The sequence below is a fragment of the Phocoena phocoena genome, chromosome 21 (assembly GCF_963924675.1).
Source record: "Phocoena phocoena chromosome 21, mPhoPho1.1, whole genome shotgun sequence".
Lineage (NCBI taxonomy): Eukaryota > Metazoa > Chordata > Mammalia > Artiodactyla > Phocoenidae > Phocoena > Phocoena phocoena.
Genome location: NC_089239.1, coordinates 19,426,913 through 19,445,268, shown reverse-complemented (window position 1 = coordinate 19,445,268; position 18,356 = coordinate 19,426,913). Strand labels below are relative to the sequence as shown.

Here is an 18,356-nt window from a genome sequence, read left to right as displayed (position 1 = left end):
TAAAAATATTGAGACAATTATTAAATTCAGATGAAAAAATGTATAAGACTTAGCAATAAATAATATTTGCTTAGCTCAACAGTCAGTAATATTTACATAGTTTGGTTAAATCTAAATATTTGGTTAAATACAGATTTAACCAAAAGGTATAATTAAATGAGGTGGACAGGATTAATATAATTAAATGAGGAGCCGTAAGTGACCTAAAAATCTTCACCTGCTATAAGAGAAGTCAGTAGGTGATGCCTAATACATAAATGAATAAATGCACACACATATTATTCAGATGTAAGGAGGTAAACAGCATAAGAAATCATAAAAAATTTTGCCTCTGGGGCAGGATGAGGTGAAGGTAGAAAAGGGAATGATTTTATTTTGTTACATACCACTTCCACGTATAACTAGAAAAAATAAAACTTAAAAATCCAGATCTTCTGAAGTAATCACATAGTTTTTTAGGACTTGTTATCAAAATAACATTTTTTTGAAGTGCTTTAAATGTAAACATTGCTAAATACAAAAATAATAATAGTGTTTAGGATTTCAGTAAGAATATTCAAGTAGTTTGTATTCATGAAAATGAGAATGGTGAAGTTGTAAATTTTAACATCTGTAAAAAGAATCAGCTTTTTAGTAGTTACAGTAAGACTGGCGAAGGGCGTGTTAGTCTGCACTGGAATACCTGATCGTCATGTTCATTTTCTTCTGTAGTTTCAGTGTTAGCCTGCAGTGAAGTCTGGACATCTACAGGTCCCTCTTCAAATTCTTCTATTTCTTCATCTTCATTCTCATCTTCTCCACTTCCATAATTAGTCAAAGCCTGAGTTTCAGCTTTGGACAAATCTAAGTTGATTAATAACACAATTTTTAGTAAAACCTCAGCACTTAAATCTTAATAATAGCTACCATTTATTGCATTCCTGCATTGCTCAAGTGCTTTACATATAGTATCTGAAATCTTCAAAACAGTAAGTACTAGAAAACTGTGGTGTAGAAAGGACAGGTAATTTAGTCAGGGTCACACGGAAATTCAAATTCAGAGTTGTTTGACACCTAATTCTATAAACATTCCACTCCACCAAACTGTTTCAATAAGCAATCTATAAAGAACTAATGTATAAACCTAGTCTAGAGCCTTCAGACTTACTAATAGACACTGGACATTCTTCACTTTCTTCATCTTCCTCTTGATCAGAGACATCAGAGCTCACATTTTTGGGACCGTCACCATCATAAACCTCAGATGTTTGACTCTGTTTAACTGTTTCAGTCTCATCCTTATCCTAGCCACAAATAAATTTGAGTAATTAATTCCTTAAAGTACATTTTTCAAAGGTATATAGTACGTCTATTATAAAAATTAATAATAGTTATTATCTAATAAAAATATAAAGAATCATTTTAAATTTAGTTGTTTTTAAAAGAAAATAAAAGTTTGTCAGAAGAAAGGATATTTTATGATATACTTTGCTCTCAAACATTAAGGTAAAAGCTACTTAAGTTATTTAATCTTTTGTTTCAAAAGAATTATTAGCACATACTTTGTCTTCATCATCAATTTCTCCAGCAGGTGAGCCATGATCTCCTTCAAGAATCCTTTTGGCCTATAAGCAAATCAATTAAGCAGAACTTAGGGGTAACCATTCATCATTACACTTAAGTACTCAGTAAACCTTAACAAATGCTGCACTTTTTAACCATCATCCAAAGAGTTGAGTGTTTTCTTAGAAATGTAAATTCAACTCTTTCATTTACATCTTTTAAACGAACAAAACAAAAAGCAACACTGTCTACCGGACATCTCCTTGGATGTGTAAGAAATATCAAGAACTTACTAAATCCAAAACAAAAATTTTGATTCCTTTCCTTCCAAAACCCCATCTTCCTTCAGTCTTCCCAATCTCAGTAAATGGCCCTTCATCCACCCAAATGCACAAGCCAGAAAACTAGGAACCAGCCTGTACTTTACTTTTATTATCCACACTGAAACTATCAGAATGCGTTATTGACTCAATCATCCAAAGGTATCTGTTGTTACACACTCAAAGATAAGACACATAATTTCTTACCTGGACCACTGCAAACAGCCTTACAACTGGTCTCTCTGCTTCCATCTCTACTCTTCTACAAGTCCTAATCAGTATCATATCCAGACAAATCTTAAACTGAGATTATGTCACTCCTCTATTCCAAACTTTCCCATGAGTTTCCATCATGTTTACAACAAAATAAAATATAAGGTCCCTACCACCGTTTCTAAGGTTCCATAACTTGGTCCTACCTACTTCTGTGTACCTCATCTCCTACATGCTCATCTCATTTCAAGTGTTCCTGCCTCCCTAGCCTTCTCTCTGTTCTCCAAAACACTCAATCCTGCCTTAAGAGTCTTTCTTTACACTTAACAGTTCTCTCTGCCTGGAATGCTCTTCCCTTTCATCATTATAAACTCCTCTTGTCCCTCCATGGCTTACCTCACTTTTCAGCCCCTGAAGGAGCCTCGTGATTCCGCCATCTAAAGCAACCCTTCCTATCATTTTTTTATAGTATCATCCTCTTTTATTTTTTTCAAGCTCTAAGCAATGACTGAAATGATGTGAAACTTATCTATGTCTACAATAAAAACATTATGAAAAGTGTGAAAAAGATGGCTTGACTTTACCCACTTTAGGTTTCAGGAAGAAGGGTTATCTGTTTCTGTTTTGGGTCTTGACCTGCTTTCCCTCTCATGATTAGAGTCAAGAAAAGATTTCCCTGTTTGTCTAGGGAAAAACCTCCTGGTATGCCTTAAGTTGAGGGGAAAAAAACATCTAATTATATATGTGATCAAGACTAATTTAACAGGGTATAAGCAGCTACAGGGATATACAACCAAAGTCCTAACTAATAACAAGCGTAAGTGTTGGCTGCGGTGATAAATACTCCTGGGGCATCTACTGGGATTGGCAATAACCACTGCAGGCAGCTGGGCAAGGGCCAGATCCCAGCCCTCCTCTCTCTTCTGGAAACCTGTGTAAGTGGCAATAACGTGAAGTGGCTATCTGATAATTCCGGCCTCCCGTTCCTGCCTGCATTCCTGATTAACTCATATTACTAAAAAACTACTTTTGCTGAGGTCAAGTATGATTTTAATTACTCATAATGATCAAGAACTATATTTATATGTTAATTATAACTACTCCTAAAATCAAAATGCATGTAATTTACCTCTTTTGCGTAAGACTGTATCACTCCAGCTGCTTCAATTTTCCTTTTGCATCTCTGTTTAACAGTTATACTATTATTATCCAAATCTTGCATGAGTTTAAAGAAAGCCAATTCATTAAATAACACTTCAGATATCTCTACAAGAAGATCTTCTCCACAATCTTTCAGTTTTCTGCCAGCAAATTTTGCCAGTGAATCCTGTTCAAAGATAAACCAAATAGCTTTAAAGATTACAGTAAACTTCAACTGTGGGTAAAGCAATACAAACAATTAAGTTTAAATTATAATACTCACCAATGAAAAAACAATATTATTACTTTTTAGTATTGAAAAACTTAAAACTAATGACTAAGGCTAAGAAAAGATATATTAATATTACAAAAAACATGGCTAAGTGGGAATCTTGCTAGTTCTGCTTACAGAGTATACAAAAGAACATATGGTCAACCATAGCTTTAGTCCCTATGTAATATAACTGCCAGCCACAAATATATAAGATAAGGGATTCCTAATCTCAAAAGAGGTCCCACACAGTACCAGAGGATATACATATAAACCACAGTGAAAAGCTGAAGTGCCATGAGAGAAGAAAATACCATTAGAATACTTTTCAAGTTTTCCCCTTTATGTAAGGCAGCCAATCATTCTAATTTAAATTTTCTCTTCAAAATCAGTCTAAAAGCAAACTTTAGTTCTATTTAAGTTGAAATATAGCATCATCAAATGAACAAGTCTGCTATATTCTACACAGTTTTTACAAAACCACTTTTATTTTTCTTTCTTCCTAAAAATATGGACTATGCTATTTAGAAAACAGGCAAACAACTATAATGCTCAGTGCCCCCTCCCTCCCAAAAAACTACCTTATCTAGCACAGTGATGGAGAGAAGTACAAACCCTGGGTCCTTCATGAAAAAAAATTCACTGAATAGGTTTTGTAAGAGAAAAAGTAGAAGACAGTAATTTAATCTCTGCCTCAAGAAGAATTTTCAACTCTGGGCAAGATTTAATGTAAACTAACTTTTATTCTTCATGTAGGTCTCCTTGTGAAAAAAATTAGGAATATGAAGAAAAGCAGTCAGATTTTCTTAGACTTAGGAAAAAAAAACCTTACGTGCAAATTAATATATGGAATCTTCCCACAATTATAACAGTAGACAAAACTGAGGAAGGGCTACATGGATCCTGATTAACAAAAACGTTTAAGGTATCAACAGTTTCTCTTTCAACCTGACTCTAAAATGGAGTTTTTTCTTTCTGTAGGAAAAAGTTACCTAGTTAGATTTATAAAAATACATTTACCTAAAAATTATCCTAAACATTTTTAAACAAAGCATAACACCACAGATGTCTTACATTCCTTATGTGTTAGTACAATTAGATTAAATAGAACCAGGACACTTTAGGATCTATTACTATAGATTTATATAGATTATATAGATTTATATAGATTATTATAGATTTCCTGAAATTTATACTTCAGTCTTATTAAAAACAAAATGAAAAATTATAGTGATGGAAAAGCACATCAACCTAGGGTTTTTAAAAATATGATGGACAAAGTGAAAATACTATCTCTAAAACAAATTTAAATTAAACACAGAATAGGAAGCAAGGAAAAATTTTACAGGAAAATTCTGTAATACAGATGAAAAGAAAAACATATTTTCTAGTTTGGAGCAATAATACACATCACTGAACTATTTCAATGGGGAAACATACTGGTGAATTTAACTGTCAAGATGTTTATTATATGGAGTAATTATGGTATCCCTACTCATTAACACAGAGGTTCTCATCCTTGGCACTGTTAACATTCCACAAGGTGCTACTACCAGCCCCTCCCTGCCTGTTGGTCTGAGGACACTGCTAAATGTCTCCCGGGAGGCAAAATTGCCCCCAGTTACAAACCACTAACCGTCACATAATTTAAAGTTACTGTTACAGCCTAAGAAGTCTCTACAATCAAAAGCTAGCTTCCGGCTTCTACAATTTCCCAGATTGGTAAAAAAAATTATTTTAGAAAATATCATGGAATACTTTTTAAACAATTCAAACTTGAAATGCTCTTACTGGGCAGAAGAAAAATCAAAACAAAATTTTATTAGAGTTGGGACAGGCCTTAGAGATGATAAAGTTAAATGAAGACACAGGCCCTAATCCAACTTTTTTTAACTAAGTAAGCAATAACCTAAGAAGTATTAAAATGTCATCCCAAATGGATGCTAGAATGAATATCTACTTGAATACTTGAATCAACTGTGTAATGCCAGAAAATGGCAGAAAAAAAAAATCCTAACCGCATGGTACTTATTGAAGTCATACAAGTACAAACTCTTACCTGTAATATACTTCCAAGTTGTTTATGAAAGAACTTTACAAACTCTTTGCTCTCATCGTTTTGCTGGGTAAGAGTCAAAACCATGCGTCTTACTGAGGTTAGAAGTTGAGAAGAGCATACTTCATCCATGTGCTCCTGAGAAAAGTCCTAGTTGGTTAGGATATAACTTATCTTGCTTAAAAAATATTAATCCACATAATGAAATTGTAATTTTTTTTGCATAAGCTCTTCAGCTTTTAGATGCACACTTAGAAACTTCGTTCATAAGAATAGCCAACCTCCCCCGTACAAACATTAAAAGGTTTGCAAATTTTGATTCACTATAGCAGATAATAGCCAGTAAAAGAAACTGGCTGATTCAACATTTTCCATCACTTCCTTTCTGTACTTTAAGGAACTACTCATGCCATGGTTTCCATATTGCCCGTACTCCTATTTGCAGCTCAGTTCATTTCAACTACTCTCACAACCACACTTCACCTTCCACCCAACTTCCTCTGTGTTATCTTCTAACTCTTCTAAGCCTTGGCATTGCTGACATCCTGTGCATTGTAGGATATTTAGCAGCCCTCTGGCCTCTACCCACTAGAAGCTAATGGCACCCTCCACTCTCCCAAGTTCTGACAACTAAAAAACATACCCAGACATCACAAAATGTTATTACGGTCAAAATCACAGCCAGTCGAGAACTACTGTCCTTTCTTAACAAGCCCCTTTGGGCAACTCTCTTCATCACCTTAATCTTCCTTTAGAAGCATGTGCAATCTACATAATAATCCAAACCAGAGTTAACTTTCTGAGGTGAGTCCATAAAACATCCTTATCAAGTAACCTCAAGGTTCTGATCCTCTTTCTGCCACTAAACTCATTTGGGCAGGTCCTCTAACCTTGACTCAGGTTAAGTTTGTGGAGTTTTTTTCCCTTCCATTAAATGTGTGGCCAAAGGTGGCCAAACTAGATGATATCTAAGATCCCTTAAATCTAAGGATTGAAGCTCATTTTTAAAAAATTCATGTGTCAAGGCAGGCAATTAAAAAAAAAGACAACAGTCCCTGTCTTCAAGGAATCAAATACCAGTGGAGGAGTCGGATCATGAGCACATCAATCACTACAAGCTATGCACTGTCCAGTAGGTGATACTTTTAAACTGCAGGGACTGTTTCTTACTCATCACCTAGCACAGTTGCTAGCTCACAGGAGATACTCATTACTTGCTGAATAAATAAGGATCATGAAAGAAGCACACACTAGGTGCCCTAAGGAGCTGTGGTAGCATATCAGAGCTCTGAAGAAAGGTCAGTCAGGCAGAAAAGAGTGACAGCATTTTATATTTTCAATGATGACTAGTTGCACAAAGGGCTGATATATGAAAAAGAAATGGCAGGTATAGGAAATGTTGAGTAGTTTGAAATGAGTATTTATCTAGATGGAGAGCAGTGAGAGATAAAGCTGGGAAACTAAACCATATGCAGTGGTGAAATCTCTCGACTTCAAAGATATGAATTAATGTTATGCTATTGGAGAGAAGGAAGTAAAACTAACTGCTCTCAGGGGCAAAATCAATTTTTTCAAACATCAATTTTTGACTCACAGGTGATAGAGGGTAAGAGAAAGTTAGTAAGTCTAGCTTAGGTGACTGGGTGTAAGGCTGACACTAACGAAGTTCTATAATCTTACCCAAAAAGTCAAGATTTGAAGTGAAATGAGACATCATAAAGTAGTTAAAATCAGACCATTAGTCCTACTCATTTTGTTGGCCTCAGAAATTGTCTGAAATGCTAAATTTAGTAGGGGATCCTTATGAAAGGATATAACTTAATCAGACACGAAATTGTAAATGCAATAAAATTTCCTGAGATGGTCGCATTCCCTACACATAAAGCTAAATCATTTATATTTTTTTAACACTTACATATCAAATAAATATCACTACCAATATACCTAATTTAACCAAAAACCCATGTTTAAAAGTATTTATTGAATTACAATAAAACAAAAACCTAAAAGAAAAAAGGTAATGCTTTGTTATCTATGCCTAAGATAGAAGCAAGCAATAACCTGAACAGTTTGTCAATTTATTTTAGGGAATGGTTTCAAACTCTTAAATGAATATCTACCTATCTATCTATAAGAATATATACATATTCTTATAATTTATAGGAATATAAATATATGAGGGGGTGAATACATATTTTAATAAATGCACAGGAGTAACAGATGAAACTGAGTTATTTGTCTTATCTCCTCAGATTCCCTTCATCTAGTCTCTGAAGTCCTTCTTGAGTGAAAATACTAAGAAATCAAGAAAGACATTATTCTAGTGGGGAGATACAGGCAAAAAAATTGTGATACTTTGTCATATGTACCAAGTATCCCAGAAGCAGTTACAAGAAGGAGAAATCCTGCCTGCAAGTACTAACATACTTCAGCTGGGTCCTCAAGGGTGTGACTGCCAGAGGAAGGGTGAAGGGCATTCGAGGCAAAGGAAGTAACATGGGCAAGGTGCCTTTTTGAACAATGTCAAGTAGGATACAAGGTATGTGGGAAGGAACAGTTATGAGGCTGGGACCAGGCTATAAAAGTTTTATAAGCAATGCTGAATCTGATCTGGATTCTACAGGCCAACTGTTTTCAAACTATATTTCAAACTACACTTGTTCAGTCTGAAAATCAAAGTCAAGGTTTGGTGGCTCCATTCACTTACTAATTAATTATTTACTGAGTACCTACTACCTGCATGTACTATACTTGGCACTGGTAAGACAGTAACCAAAACAGTTTAACATCTCTGATGTAAATCTTCCATTACTTCATGGAGCTTACATGTAACAAGAGAGTCAGACAAAATAAATAAGCAAATATTAAATAGGTTATAAGGTGACAAGCACTATGAAGATAAAGAAAAGCAATAAGGAGTAGGGCAGATCTGCTCACCCAATAAGTAACATTTGATTAAAGCCCTGAGGGTTCAAAGGAAAAAGCCATGCAGGTATGTGAAGGAAGAGCATTCCAGGTAGAAGTATCAGCAAGTGCCCAAGCTTTAAAAAGTGTTAGCAACGCTAGCAGGAGAGTTGAAAGATTAGAAGAGGAAGCAGAGACAGAAAGAACCATTTGGAGCTGCTGTGGGTGCCCAGGAAAAGGCTAAGTTTTTCACTTTTCACATGGAATAATTTGGGCATAGACAGATGGATCCTCTCTCTCCTCTTGGCTATCACATCTCTTCAGAGAAAGCAGTTTCTATAACTGCCTTTTCAAGGATCTCTCTTCTCTTAAAATATTCCAAAGAAAAAAAAAATATTCCAAAGAAAGCAATTACTTCCACCAAGGGAAGAAATGTAACTATATGGAAACAACTTTCTGTTGTCAACATCCTACACATTGGTAAGTACAAGTAGCTTGTAAGAAATGAGCCCAGTGACAACATATTTTGGAGTTTCCCACATCTGAATGAAAAGACCATCTTTTCATTTTTAATTTTTAAAATTTCCACTTTAAATGAGAATGTAAAAGGGGCCATCTCAGAAAGAAGGCCTGGCTTGCACGCTTCTTTCTCTCCCCTTTTGTCATTAAACAAAATTAATGGTACTGCTTACTATTCTCACTGTTAGTAGGAATATAAATTGTTAACCTTTCTGAGGGACAATGCACATAAGGCCCCAAAGCCTTAAAAATATTCATACCCTTAAAGCTCGAAATTCTATGTCTAAGAATTATTTCTGAGGAAATAAAAATGGGATGTGTATTTAAATTTAGCTAAATCATTTAAGTATTGTTCATAATAGTGAAAAAGAAACCAGAATAAACATAAATGTTTAACAACAGGAACTGACAAAATAACAGGAAATTCTGTTCTATGAATACTCAGCCCACACAGTTGCAATCAACATAGCTCACTGCTGGCAGTCCTACTTAGTCAACTCTGGCTCTTCCTCTTTTGCACAACTTTTATCCTGGGCCCCAGTTCTAGGCCACCTTCTCTTATCTAGTGCTGGGCTTTAGGTGACCCTACCTACTGATAGTAGGACCGGATTTCCAAAATACATCCCAACTGTCTACTTCTCCCCATCTTTAGTGCCACACCCTTGTCTAAGCCATTAACATTTCTCACCTGTCTCATTGTTCTTCTGAGCCCTATATTTAATTCTCCACAAACAAACCAGACTTTGTTTCTCTCTTACTTAAAATCTTCTAGGAGTTTCCCTTCGAACTTCGAACAAAATCCAAACTCCTAACCATACCTATGATGTTCTATGTAACTGGCCCTTCCCCCTTCTCCAACATCACCTCACACAAATTTCCTACAGCCACATGATCCTTCATCCGGTTCCTTAACATGCCAAGCTAGCTTCTAATTTAAGGCCTTCCTCTCTCTGGCAGGATCTTGCCTTAAGCTGGCTCCTTACGCAAACCCCTGTTTAAACGTTCCCTCTTTAAAATTTAGCCTTCCCTGATCATCCAGTCAAAAATAGACACCATCACATCACCATATTTTAATTCTCTGCATGGCATGTATGACTACCTGATATATATCTACTTATATGTTTTATATTTACTTTTTTAATCCATATTCTCATCTTAGCATGTAAGCTCCATGTTAGCAAAGGTCTTGACTTGTTCACTACTATATGCCAGGTTTTGTGGACAAAGTAGGCATCTTACAAATATTCTTGAATGAATAATGAATCAACAGTGTGTAACCATTAAAAACTACGTTGTAGAAAACAGCAATTCAGAAAGATGTTTGTATTATTAATATCTGTAAAAAGAAGAATGCACAAATATATGGACAAAATATTACAGAAAGGTTGACAAAATGTTGACAGGAGCTATCTCTGGGTGACAAAATTATGAGTGATTTTTAGTTTTCACTTTTGTTTACCTATTTTCTTAATTTATTACAATGGAGTCTTTGGTATGAATTTTAAAAATAAAGAACAGTATATTTATTTTTAAAAATTAATTGCTTACCTTCAAAAAGGGAATGACTTCTTTCATAATTGCTTTAATTTGCCGGTCCAGTTGCTGTGTATCAATTCTAGGACATGGGACGGTAGAAACTTCACTTACAGATTGCTGTGAACTATGATTTTCAATAATAGGAGTTTCCACTTTAAAAAAGAAAATGCTGTATTAGCAAAATAAAGTCTATGATGTTATATGTATACACTTACGCAAAATTCTAAAGAATATTAAACTCTGATGATTTTATGCTAAAATAACATAATGGAACAGCCATGTAGTTCTAGTACCCCTGATAATTAAAAGAAAAGTGGTCCAAAAAATCCCCATTAGGGCCTCCCTGGTGGCGCAGTGGTTGAGAGTCCGCCTGCCGATGCAGGGGACGCGGGTTCTTGCCCCGGTCTGGGAAGATCCCACATGCCGCGGAGCGGCTGGGCCCGTGAGCCATGGCCGCTGAGCCTGCGCATCCGGAGCCTGTGCTCCACAACGGGAGAGGCCACAACAGTGAGAGGCCCCCGTACCACACACACACACAAAAAAATCCCCATTACACATCACATGGGGCTCTTATTTTTTTATTAATGGAGCAATGAGTCTTACTTTTAATCAATTCAAGAACACACCTTCTAAACTATCAACCGTAGTCGGGGCAGCAGCACCATCCTCATCCTCTATAATCCTGCAGGTGCATCTGACATTTGTGTTACTTTCAGTCTCAGTCTTCATACGCTCATATTCTCTCATTCTGGCTAATGCTTGATCTAAGTGAATCACAGTGTTACCTGCATATGGAACAGAAATATTTCTAGAGGATATAAAAGCAAACTTTTTCATGTATTCCATAAAATTTATTAATAAAAAAAATAATGTCTGAACATAGGTAAGAAAAACTACCTTTAACAAGTTCCAGATACTGTACTATTTGGGTACTTGGCATACACTATCACATTTATTTAATCCTTAAAATAACTCTATAAAGTAGATGATGGTACCCTCATTTTCACAGAACTTAAGTGACTGCCCAAGGTTTCACAGCCAGTTAAATACAGAATCAAGAATGGGAACCCAGGTCTCTCAGACTCTCAAGTCCATGAATACTTGGGTATAGTTTGATGTGCTACAGTCTGGAAAATGAATCAGGCACTTGGGCATCTTTCTTTTCTCTAATTTCCTTTCCAAATTTAGGACTTGGGTTTTTTCTCTCTGACCTATGCAACCCTCTAAGCTTTTGTTTTACTACTGATGTAAAAAAATGCAATGTGCCATGCCTCAGAGTTACCTGGGTTTCCCACTATAAATTATATATGCTAAGAAATTTCAGTTCTTACCCAAATTATGAAGTTAACATTTTTATTGAAGACGTGATTGGATGAAGCATTGCTACCTCTGAATTTTTCCTACTAATTAACTGGAAGACCTTAAAGGATGACCTTTAAGGGAAAGGAAATTAACATTCTCTGAACTTCAGGCATGCTAGAGAGTTCTGTGGATTTTTCACAAGAACATAGCAAGGTAAATAGGACCCCATTTCCTTAGTATATGCAGAGAGTCAGAAAGGTTAGATGATTTGCCCAGAGTTAACAATTCTTAAATTTAGACTGATGGATGGATAGACTTTTAAGTCCACATTCTTTCCACCACATCTTGCCTTTCTAGACTTTTGTTTCCTTATCAATGCCATTCAAAGACTATATTAAAGTCATGTTCTAAGATTATAAATATTTTGCTTACCCAGATCATCTGTTGCAAAAGGCTCAAAATTTGAAGATACAGACATGACACTAGCATTATCAGCATCATTTTGCTCACTTATTTTATGTGTTTCTCTCTCAAAGTTCTTCTCAAAAGTTTCCTAAGTTATAGTTTAAAAAAACAAAAGTCACTAATATTTCTTTTAAAATTTTATGATTAATATTAAAAATTTAACATAGAAACTAAGTATTTGCATAAAACACTTAAAACTGTGATATAATGAAAGTTATAAAAAGTTGAATACAGAGTCACAGAGAATATTAAAATATTAAGTAACCTTGCAGAACACTTTGTCATGGAGATGAAAATACACAGGCCCAGCTACTAATTAAATTCTATCTTGGAAAAGGTAACATTATTTCTACACCATCAGAGAAACTCTATCTTCAAACTCTAACAATGCCTAGTACCTTACTATGATATCTGGTTGTCTCAGAAGAAAAACATGACAGCATCATTCATATTTTTTAAAATTAACTTTATTGAAATATAATTTACATACAATGCACCCATTAAGTGTACAGTTTGATGAGTTTTGAAAAATATATGCACCAACACAACCATCTTTCCTAAATATAAAGACCATTTCCACCAGCCCAGAGAGTTCCTTTGTATCCTCTACACCCCACTCATATGATTTCTATTACCACACATTAGTTCTGCTGGTTCTAGAGCTTTATATAAAATGCAACCACTCATTATATACTCTTCGGTGTCTGGCTTCTTTCACTATGTTTCTGAAATTAATCCATGTTGTTGTGTGTTTCAGAAGTTCATTATTTTTTAATGGCTGAAATAGTATTCCATTGTATGGATATACCACCGTTTGTTTATCCATTTATCTGCTGATGTTCCAGTTTGAGGCTATCATGACTAAAGATCCTACGAACATTAGTGTACAAGTATTTGTGGACATGTTTTCATTTCTCTTGGATGAGTACCTAGAAGAGAAATTGCTGGGTCACATGCCAAGTTTATGTTTAACTTTATAAGAAACTGCCGAACTGCTTTCCAACGTGGCTGTACAATTTTTACAATCCTACAAGCCGTGTGAGAGCTCCAACTGCTCCAAATTCACACCAATACTTCTCATTGTCAATCTTTTAAATTTCAGCCTTTCTAGTGGATGTGAGATAGTACCTCACGTAGTTCTGATTTGCACACTGGTCATTTATATATCTTCTTTTGTGAAGCATATGTTCAAATCTCTTGCCCATTTTTTTTGAGTTGATTTCTTACAATTGAGTTGTAAAAGTTCCTTATATAGTCAGGATTTGTCTTTTACACAGTCACTTGCCAGATATATGTACTGAGGTTGTTTTCTCCTAATGGTATCTTTTGAAAAGCAGAAAGATTTTATTTTTATGAAGGCTGATTTATCAATTTTTTTCTTTTCATATTTAGTGCTGTGTCCTACGAAATCTCTGCTTATGTCAAAATCATGATTTGTTTTCTTTTAGAAGTTTTATAGTTTTAACTTTTCCAGGACTGTAAGTAGTTTCAAATTAATTTTTGTGTGTAGCGTGATTAGGAGAGAGCCTCAATTATATTTTGACTGTAACTCATTTCACAATTGTGTTCTTTCCTAGCTACTGATCTTTTAAAGTTTTCTCTTAAATTATGAAATGACAGGTTTGTCCCTGATTAAAGGAAATGCAGGCATTAGGGAACATGTTTTAAGAAATGGAACCATTTTGCTACTCCTTTAAGTAAGACTTGAAGGTAGATGTGCCTTTGCCATTTTATAGCACCCTGGAGTAGAAGATGCAAGTTGTTTCTTCCTCTTCCTAAATCTCAATTCTTCAACCTCCTTGACTATAATCCCCAGATGTCTACTTTAATTCTCTCTTTCATGGCATGAAGACTTTTACACGCTCTGAAAGGTATGTGTAAAAGCTCCATAAATGGAACTCAAAGGACCTTGGCCTAGAAACATGGAGAATGAGACTCTATATCCAACCAGTATGGTAACCACTAGCCCTGCAGCTATTTAAATAAAATTTAAAATTTAGTTCCTCAATTCCAATAGTCACATTTCAAGTGCTCGATAGCCACATGTGGCTAATGGGTACTGTATTAGACAATGAAGATATAAGACATTTCCATCACTGTAGAAAGTTCTACTGGATAGCACTGCTCTAGATCTGCTAAGACACTTATAACGTATTACTGTATCTTTAAATTTTAACTTTAAAACCTTGTCAGGTTAACTTTATCATAAATTGCAGCTTAATTTTCAAAATTTACTGTTGATGATGCAAACCAATGGGTTCAAATCCTTTAAAATAATTGGAAGTAATGCCGCCTATCTGAAATTTGGATAAAAAGAAAGGCACTGGAGTTAAGGCTATAAAATTACTAAAAGAGATTTCTAAGAACAGACATTCTTCATGCTCCCTCAGTAAGTTATTTCAGTGCCTAATCAACTTAAATATAACCTAGTAGCTCCTATTTTTTATGTATACAGCTGGACCACTTTTCATTTCCCACGAAAAAAGAGAACACAATTTTTCAATTAGTTAAAATAACAATTAATCCCAAGTAGCAATTAGTTACATTAATTTGTATTTGCTATTATAAATCAACCAAAACCATGTAGTTCTTGCACACAGGTTTATGTTCATAGTAATATAGGAGTTGGAGCCTAGTGAAGAAAAGTTTTAAGCAGGAAAGATGACTTGGGGAAGTATTGTTTTAAACATGAGTAAAATAAAAGAGCAAAAATTGAGAAAAAGTCCTCAATAATTGTAAGGAAATTACTATACATGAAGAAGAGAAGATGATCTTTTTGAGAAAACACTGTCTTTTCAGAAAAAAACATGTATGTTATCATATTAACAATGGGCAGAAATACAGTAATATGCTTCCAACTCTATACCTATAGCAGGTATTTGCTAATCAATTATGACACTCTTATCCATGAATATCCAGGTGCTGAAGTTGGTATAAAAAAGAATGTACTGGGCTTCCCTGGTGGCGCAGTGGTTGAGAGTCTGCCTGCCGATCCAGGGGACACAGGTTCGTGCCCTGGTCTGGGAAGATCCCACATGCCGCGGAGCGGCTGGGCCCGTGAGCCATGGCCGTTGAGCCTGCGCGTCCAGAGCCTGTGCTCCGCAACGGGAGAGGCCACAACAGTGAGAGGCCCGTGTACCGCAAAAAAATAAATAAATAAAAATAAAATAAAAAAGAATGTACTTGTTATCCCAGGACCACATATAATCTTTTACAACAGAATCAGGGTCTGAACCTTTAAATAGGTGATTTCAAATGCCTAGTTCATTATCTCCTCAGTATCCTTGTAGTTTGCCATACAGTTATCCAATCCAGTATGTGTGAGGTAGGTGTTATTTGGAGGACATAGTTTATTGAAAATATACATTTTCCTCACCACTCTTTTCTATTTCCAGGCCCTTTTTACTTTACTCAAAAATTTCTTCATCAATTTTAATATATTAAATTATATTTTCTTCCAGGCTTTCTTTTGTCTAGGCTTCTCTTCTAACTCAAAGACGAACTCAATTTATCTTGTATTTACTCAAGGGTTCTTTGATCTAACTGCTGTCTGGTTTACTCAATGTCTTGAACAAAGACAACAATTTTTACTGAGTGTCTATTATGACTCAACTCCTATGTTGGACAAAGGAGATATAAATATGGCTATTTCAGACCTTATAACTTATTAATTTTGGTGTTTGACTGCTGTCATATTGTGACTGAATTTTATACCTCACCTCAAAATAAAGCAATACACTACACTCAGCTTTTTAAAAAAGCTAAAAAACAAATATATTAGGTATACTCACAATTTATTAACAACCTACTTAACTTTTGTTAGCTGCATACTGAAATTTTATCTATAATTTCATTAATCATTATCAGCTTACATCATCAGTAGTAGCAAGGCTTTCACTGGGAGTAAGTTCTGAGTTTGATGCTATCCAAGTACCAGAATTCACTGACTTTACGTTTTCCCCTTCTTTTTCATGGTTCTCAGAAATATGTCTGGATACTATGTCCTAAATAAGGAAATAAGATAGCTATGAAAAACATTTGTGTTTAATCACAAAATTAAAAGTAGAAGTAGATACCAGAACAAATGCAATACTCCTGACCTCAAAGGTTAACTATGAGGAAGACATAACATTTAGGATAAAACACTAAAAAACTGCTCAGAAAAAGACTTTATCTAAAGCTACATAAGCTATATAAGATTATTAAAATGGCATGGAAATACATAAAAAAACAGATCAAAATACTTATGGAACAAGGACATACTTCAGTCTAAGAAAGTAACCAGACAGAATGGTGGAAAATGGCAGTACCAGAAAGTGTAGGGGAAAAAATGTTAGATACCTGCAAGGCATATAAAGCCCTCTGTCTCAAATAGTCTGTATTCAGTAGCTGAAGTTCATGGAAGAGTTCAATAAGAAAATGTGGACGAGATTCATTTTGAGAAATCAACGTAGCTACTTCAGAATAAATGGTATCCCGCAAAGCTTCAAACATGGAAAAATCACTCCCGGTTTCTGGAAGATATAAAAAGATCAGGAAGTTAATATTGATGAAATACATTCCTATTTCTTATAACTTGCAACATTACTCTCACCTTTAAACTACTTAAAACACAATTCTATTTCAGAGCTTTTAAAGTAGAATAAAAATCTTAAAATTACCAAGAAAAAAATAATCTTAAAAATATCAAGATATACACTAAATATTTACTAGAGAAATAACGTTACTTAGCATTACTTAGAGCAAAGTTATTTCTCAATGGAAAATCTTACACATTTCATAGGAATAATCAGTGGAAATCTTTCAGCACTTGAATGAAATAAGCAAATTGCAAACAATTTTCTTTTTTTGCTAATATGAATTTTTTTACAGAAAAGGAAATCCGTTTATTTTGTTAATGTTGAGAACTAAATGCTGCCAAGGAAACATACTATTTTAAGGCTTATCTAGTTAGGTCTACTGATTCTCAAATCTCCGCAATCATGCTGTATTGATGAAAAACTGAATTTGTAACTATAACAAAATAGGTCAATTTTACTACAGTGTCTTACTGACATACTCATTATAAGTTGGAGCAAGCAGTGAGGCTAATGAAGTTTTCAGTTTCACAGAATCTAGGCATCACTCTATTATTTAGCAACAATTCTGCTACATATATTTGTTTATAGCAAAGAATTATCACCCTTAAAGGTATACACTCAGACCTTTACTTTTAAGAGCACAAATTAGGAACTGTTCCCATTTTGAGTTCTCTATGGAAAAAAAAAAAAATCTCCAGTGTTCTTCTAGCTATCAAATTCTGTAAACTTTCTAGAGTAATAGTAGAACCACAAGCAGCTAAATATTCAAGTTCTACAAAAATCAGTGATAAGTTTTCAAGGAAGAGAATTTGAAATGTTGAGTGTTTTAATATATTGTGCTTTCAAATAAACATGCAAAGATCATTAAGATTTTAAAAATTCACTTTTTGCAAGAGAGAAATTTTAAAAATGCAAAGCAAATGTGGTTTAATGAAAAAACTTTCCATTAATTTACTAGGCAAATTAACATCCTCAGGCCTCAATTTCCACAAGTATAAAATAATAAGGGGGGCTTCCCTGGTGGCGCAGTGGTTGAGAGTCCGCCTGCCGATGCAGGGGACACGGGTTCGTGCCCCGGTCTGGGAAGGTCCCACATGCCGCGGAGCGGCTGGGCCCGTGAGCCATGGCCGCTGGGCCTGCGCGTCCGGAGCCTGTCCTCCGCAACGGGAGAGGCCACAACAGTGAGAGGCCCGCGTAACGCATTAAAAAAAAAAAAAAAAAAAAAAAAAAAAAAAAAAAAATAATAAGGGTAATAAATATGCAACTTCCCTATCTTGCCTCAGACATTTATGAGTATAAAATGAAATAATATACTAAAATTCTCTTAGTAGTTTTAAAATGTTCAAATGTGCTATGTTACTATAAAAATATTTACTATGAGCAGGAACCAGAACTATCTCTGTAGGAAATCTCTATTTATAGGAAAAATCCAGGTAAGAAGATGGGATGTCACACAAACTTTCCCAATTTATATACTATATTGTAGTTTGATCAGTTGTTTCAGAAAA

At 34.9% G+C, this 18,356-nt stretch overlaps 1 protein-coding gene across 1 annotated transcript in view; it reads right to left on the bottom strand.

The window, feature by feature from the left end:
* The window catches only part of LOC136141717 (pericentriolar material 1 protein-like), a 28,590-nt gene that overhangs the window by 6,724 nt on the left and 3,510 nt on the right, over positions 1–18,356 (bottom strand). Inside the window, exons 3-12 of the mRNA XM_065899853.1 lie at positions 16,610–16,782; positions 16,141–16,272; positions 12,236–12,356; positions 11,128–11,286; positions 10,514–10,653; positions 5,546–5,680; positions 3,205–3,402; positions 1,542–1,604; positions 1,148–1,283; positions 683–843 (exon numbers count right to left, since the gene is read on the bottom strand). Coding sequence (XP_065755925.1) covers positions 683–843; positions 1,148–1,283; positions 1,542–1,604; positions 3,205–3,402; positions 5,546–5,680; positions 10,514–10,653; positions 11,128–11,286; positions 12,236–12,356; positions 16,141–16,272; positions 16,610–16,782 — 1,418 coding nt within the window. The remainder of the gene's footprint in view (positions 1–682; positions 844–1,147; positions 1,284–1,541; positions 1,605–3,204; positions 3,403–5,545; positions 5,681–10,513; positions 10,654–11,127; positions 11,287–12,235; positions 12,357–16,140; positions 16,273–16,609; positions 16,783–18,356) is intronic.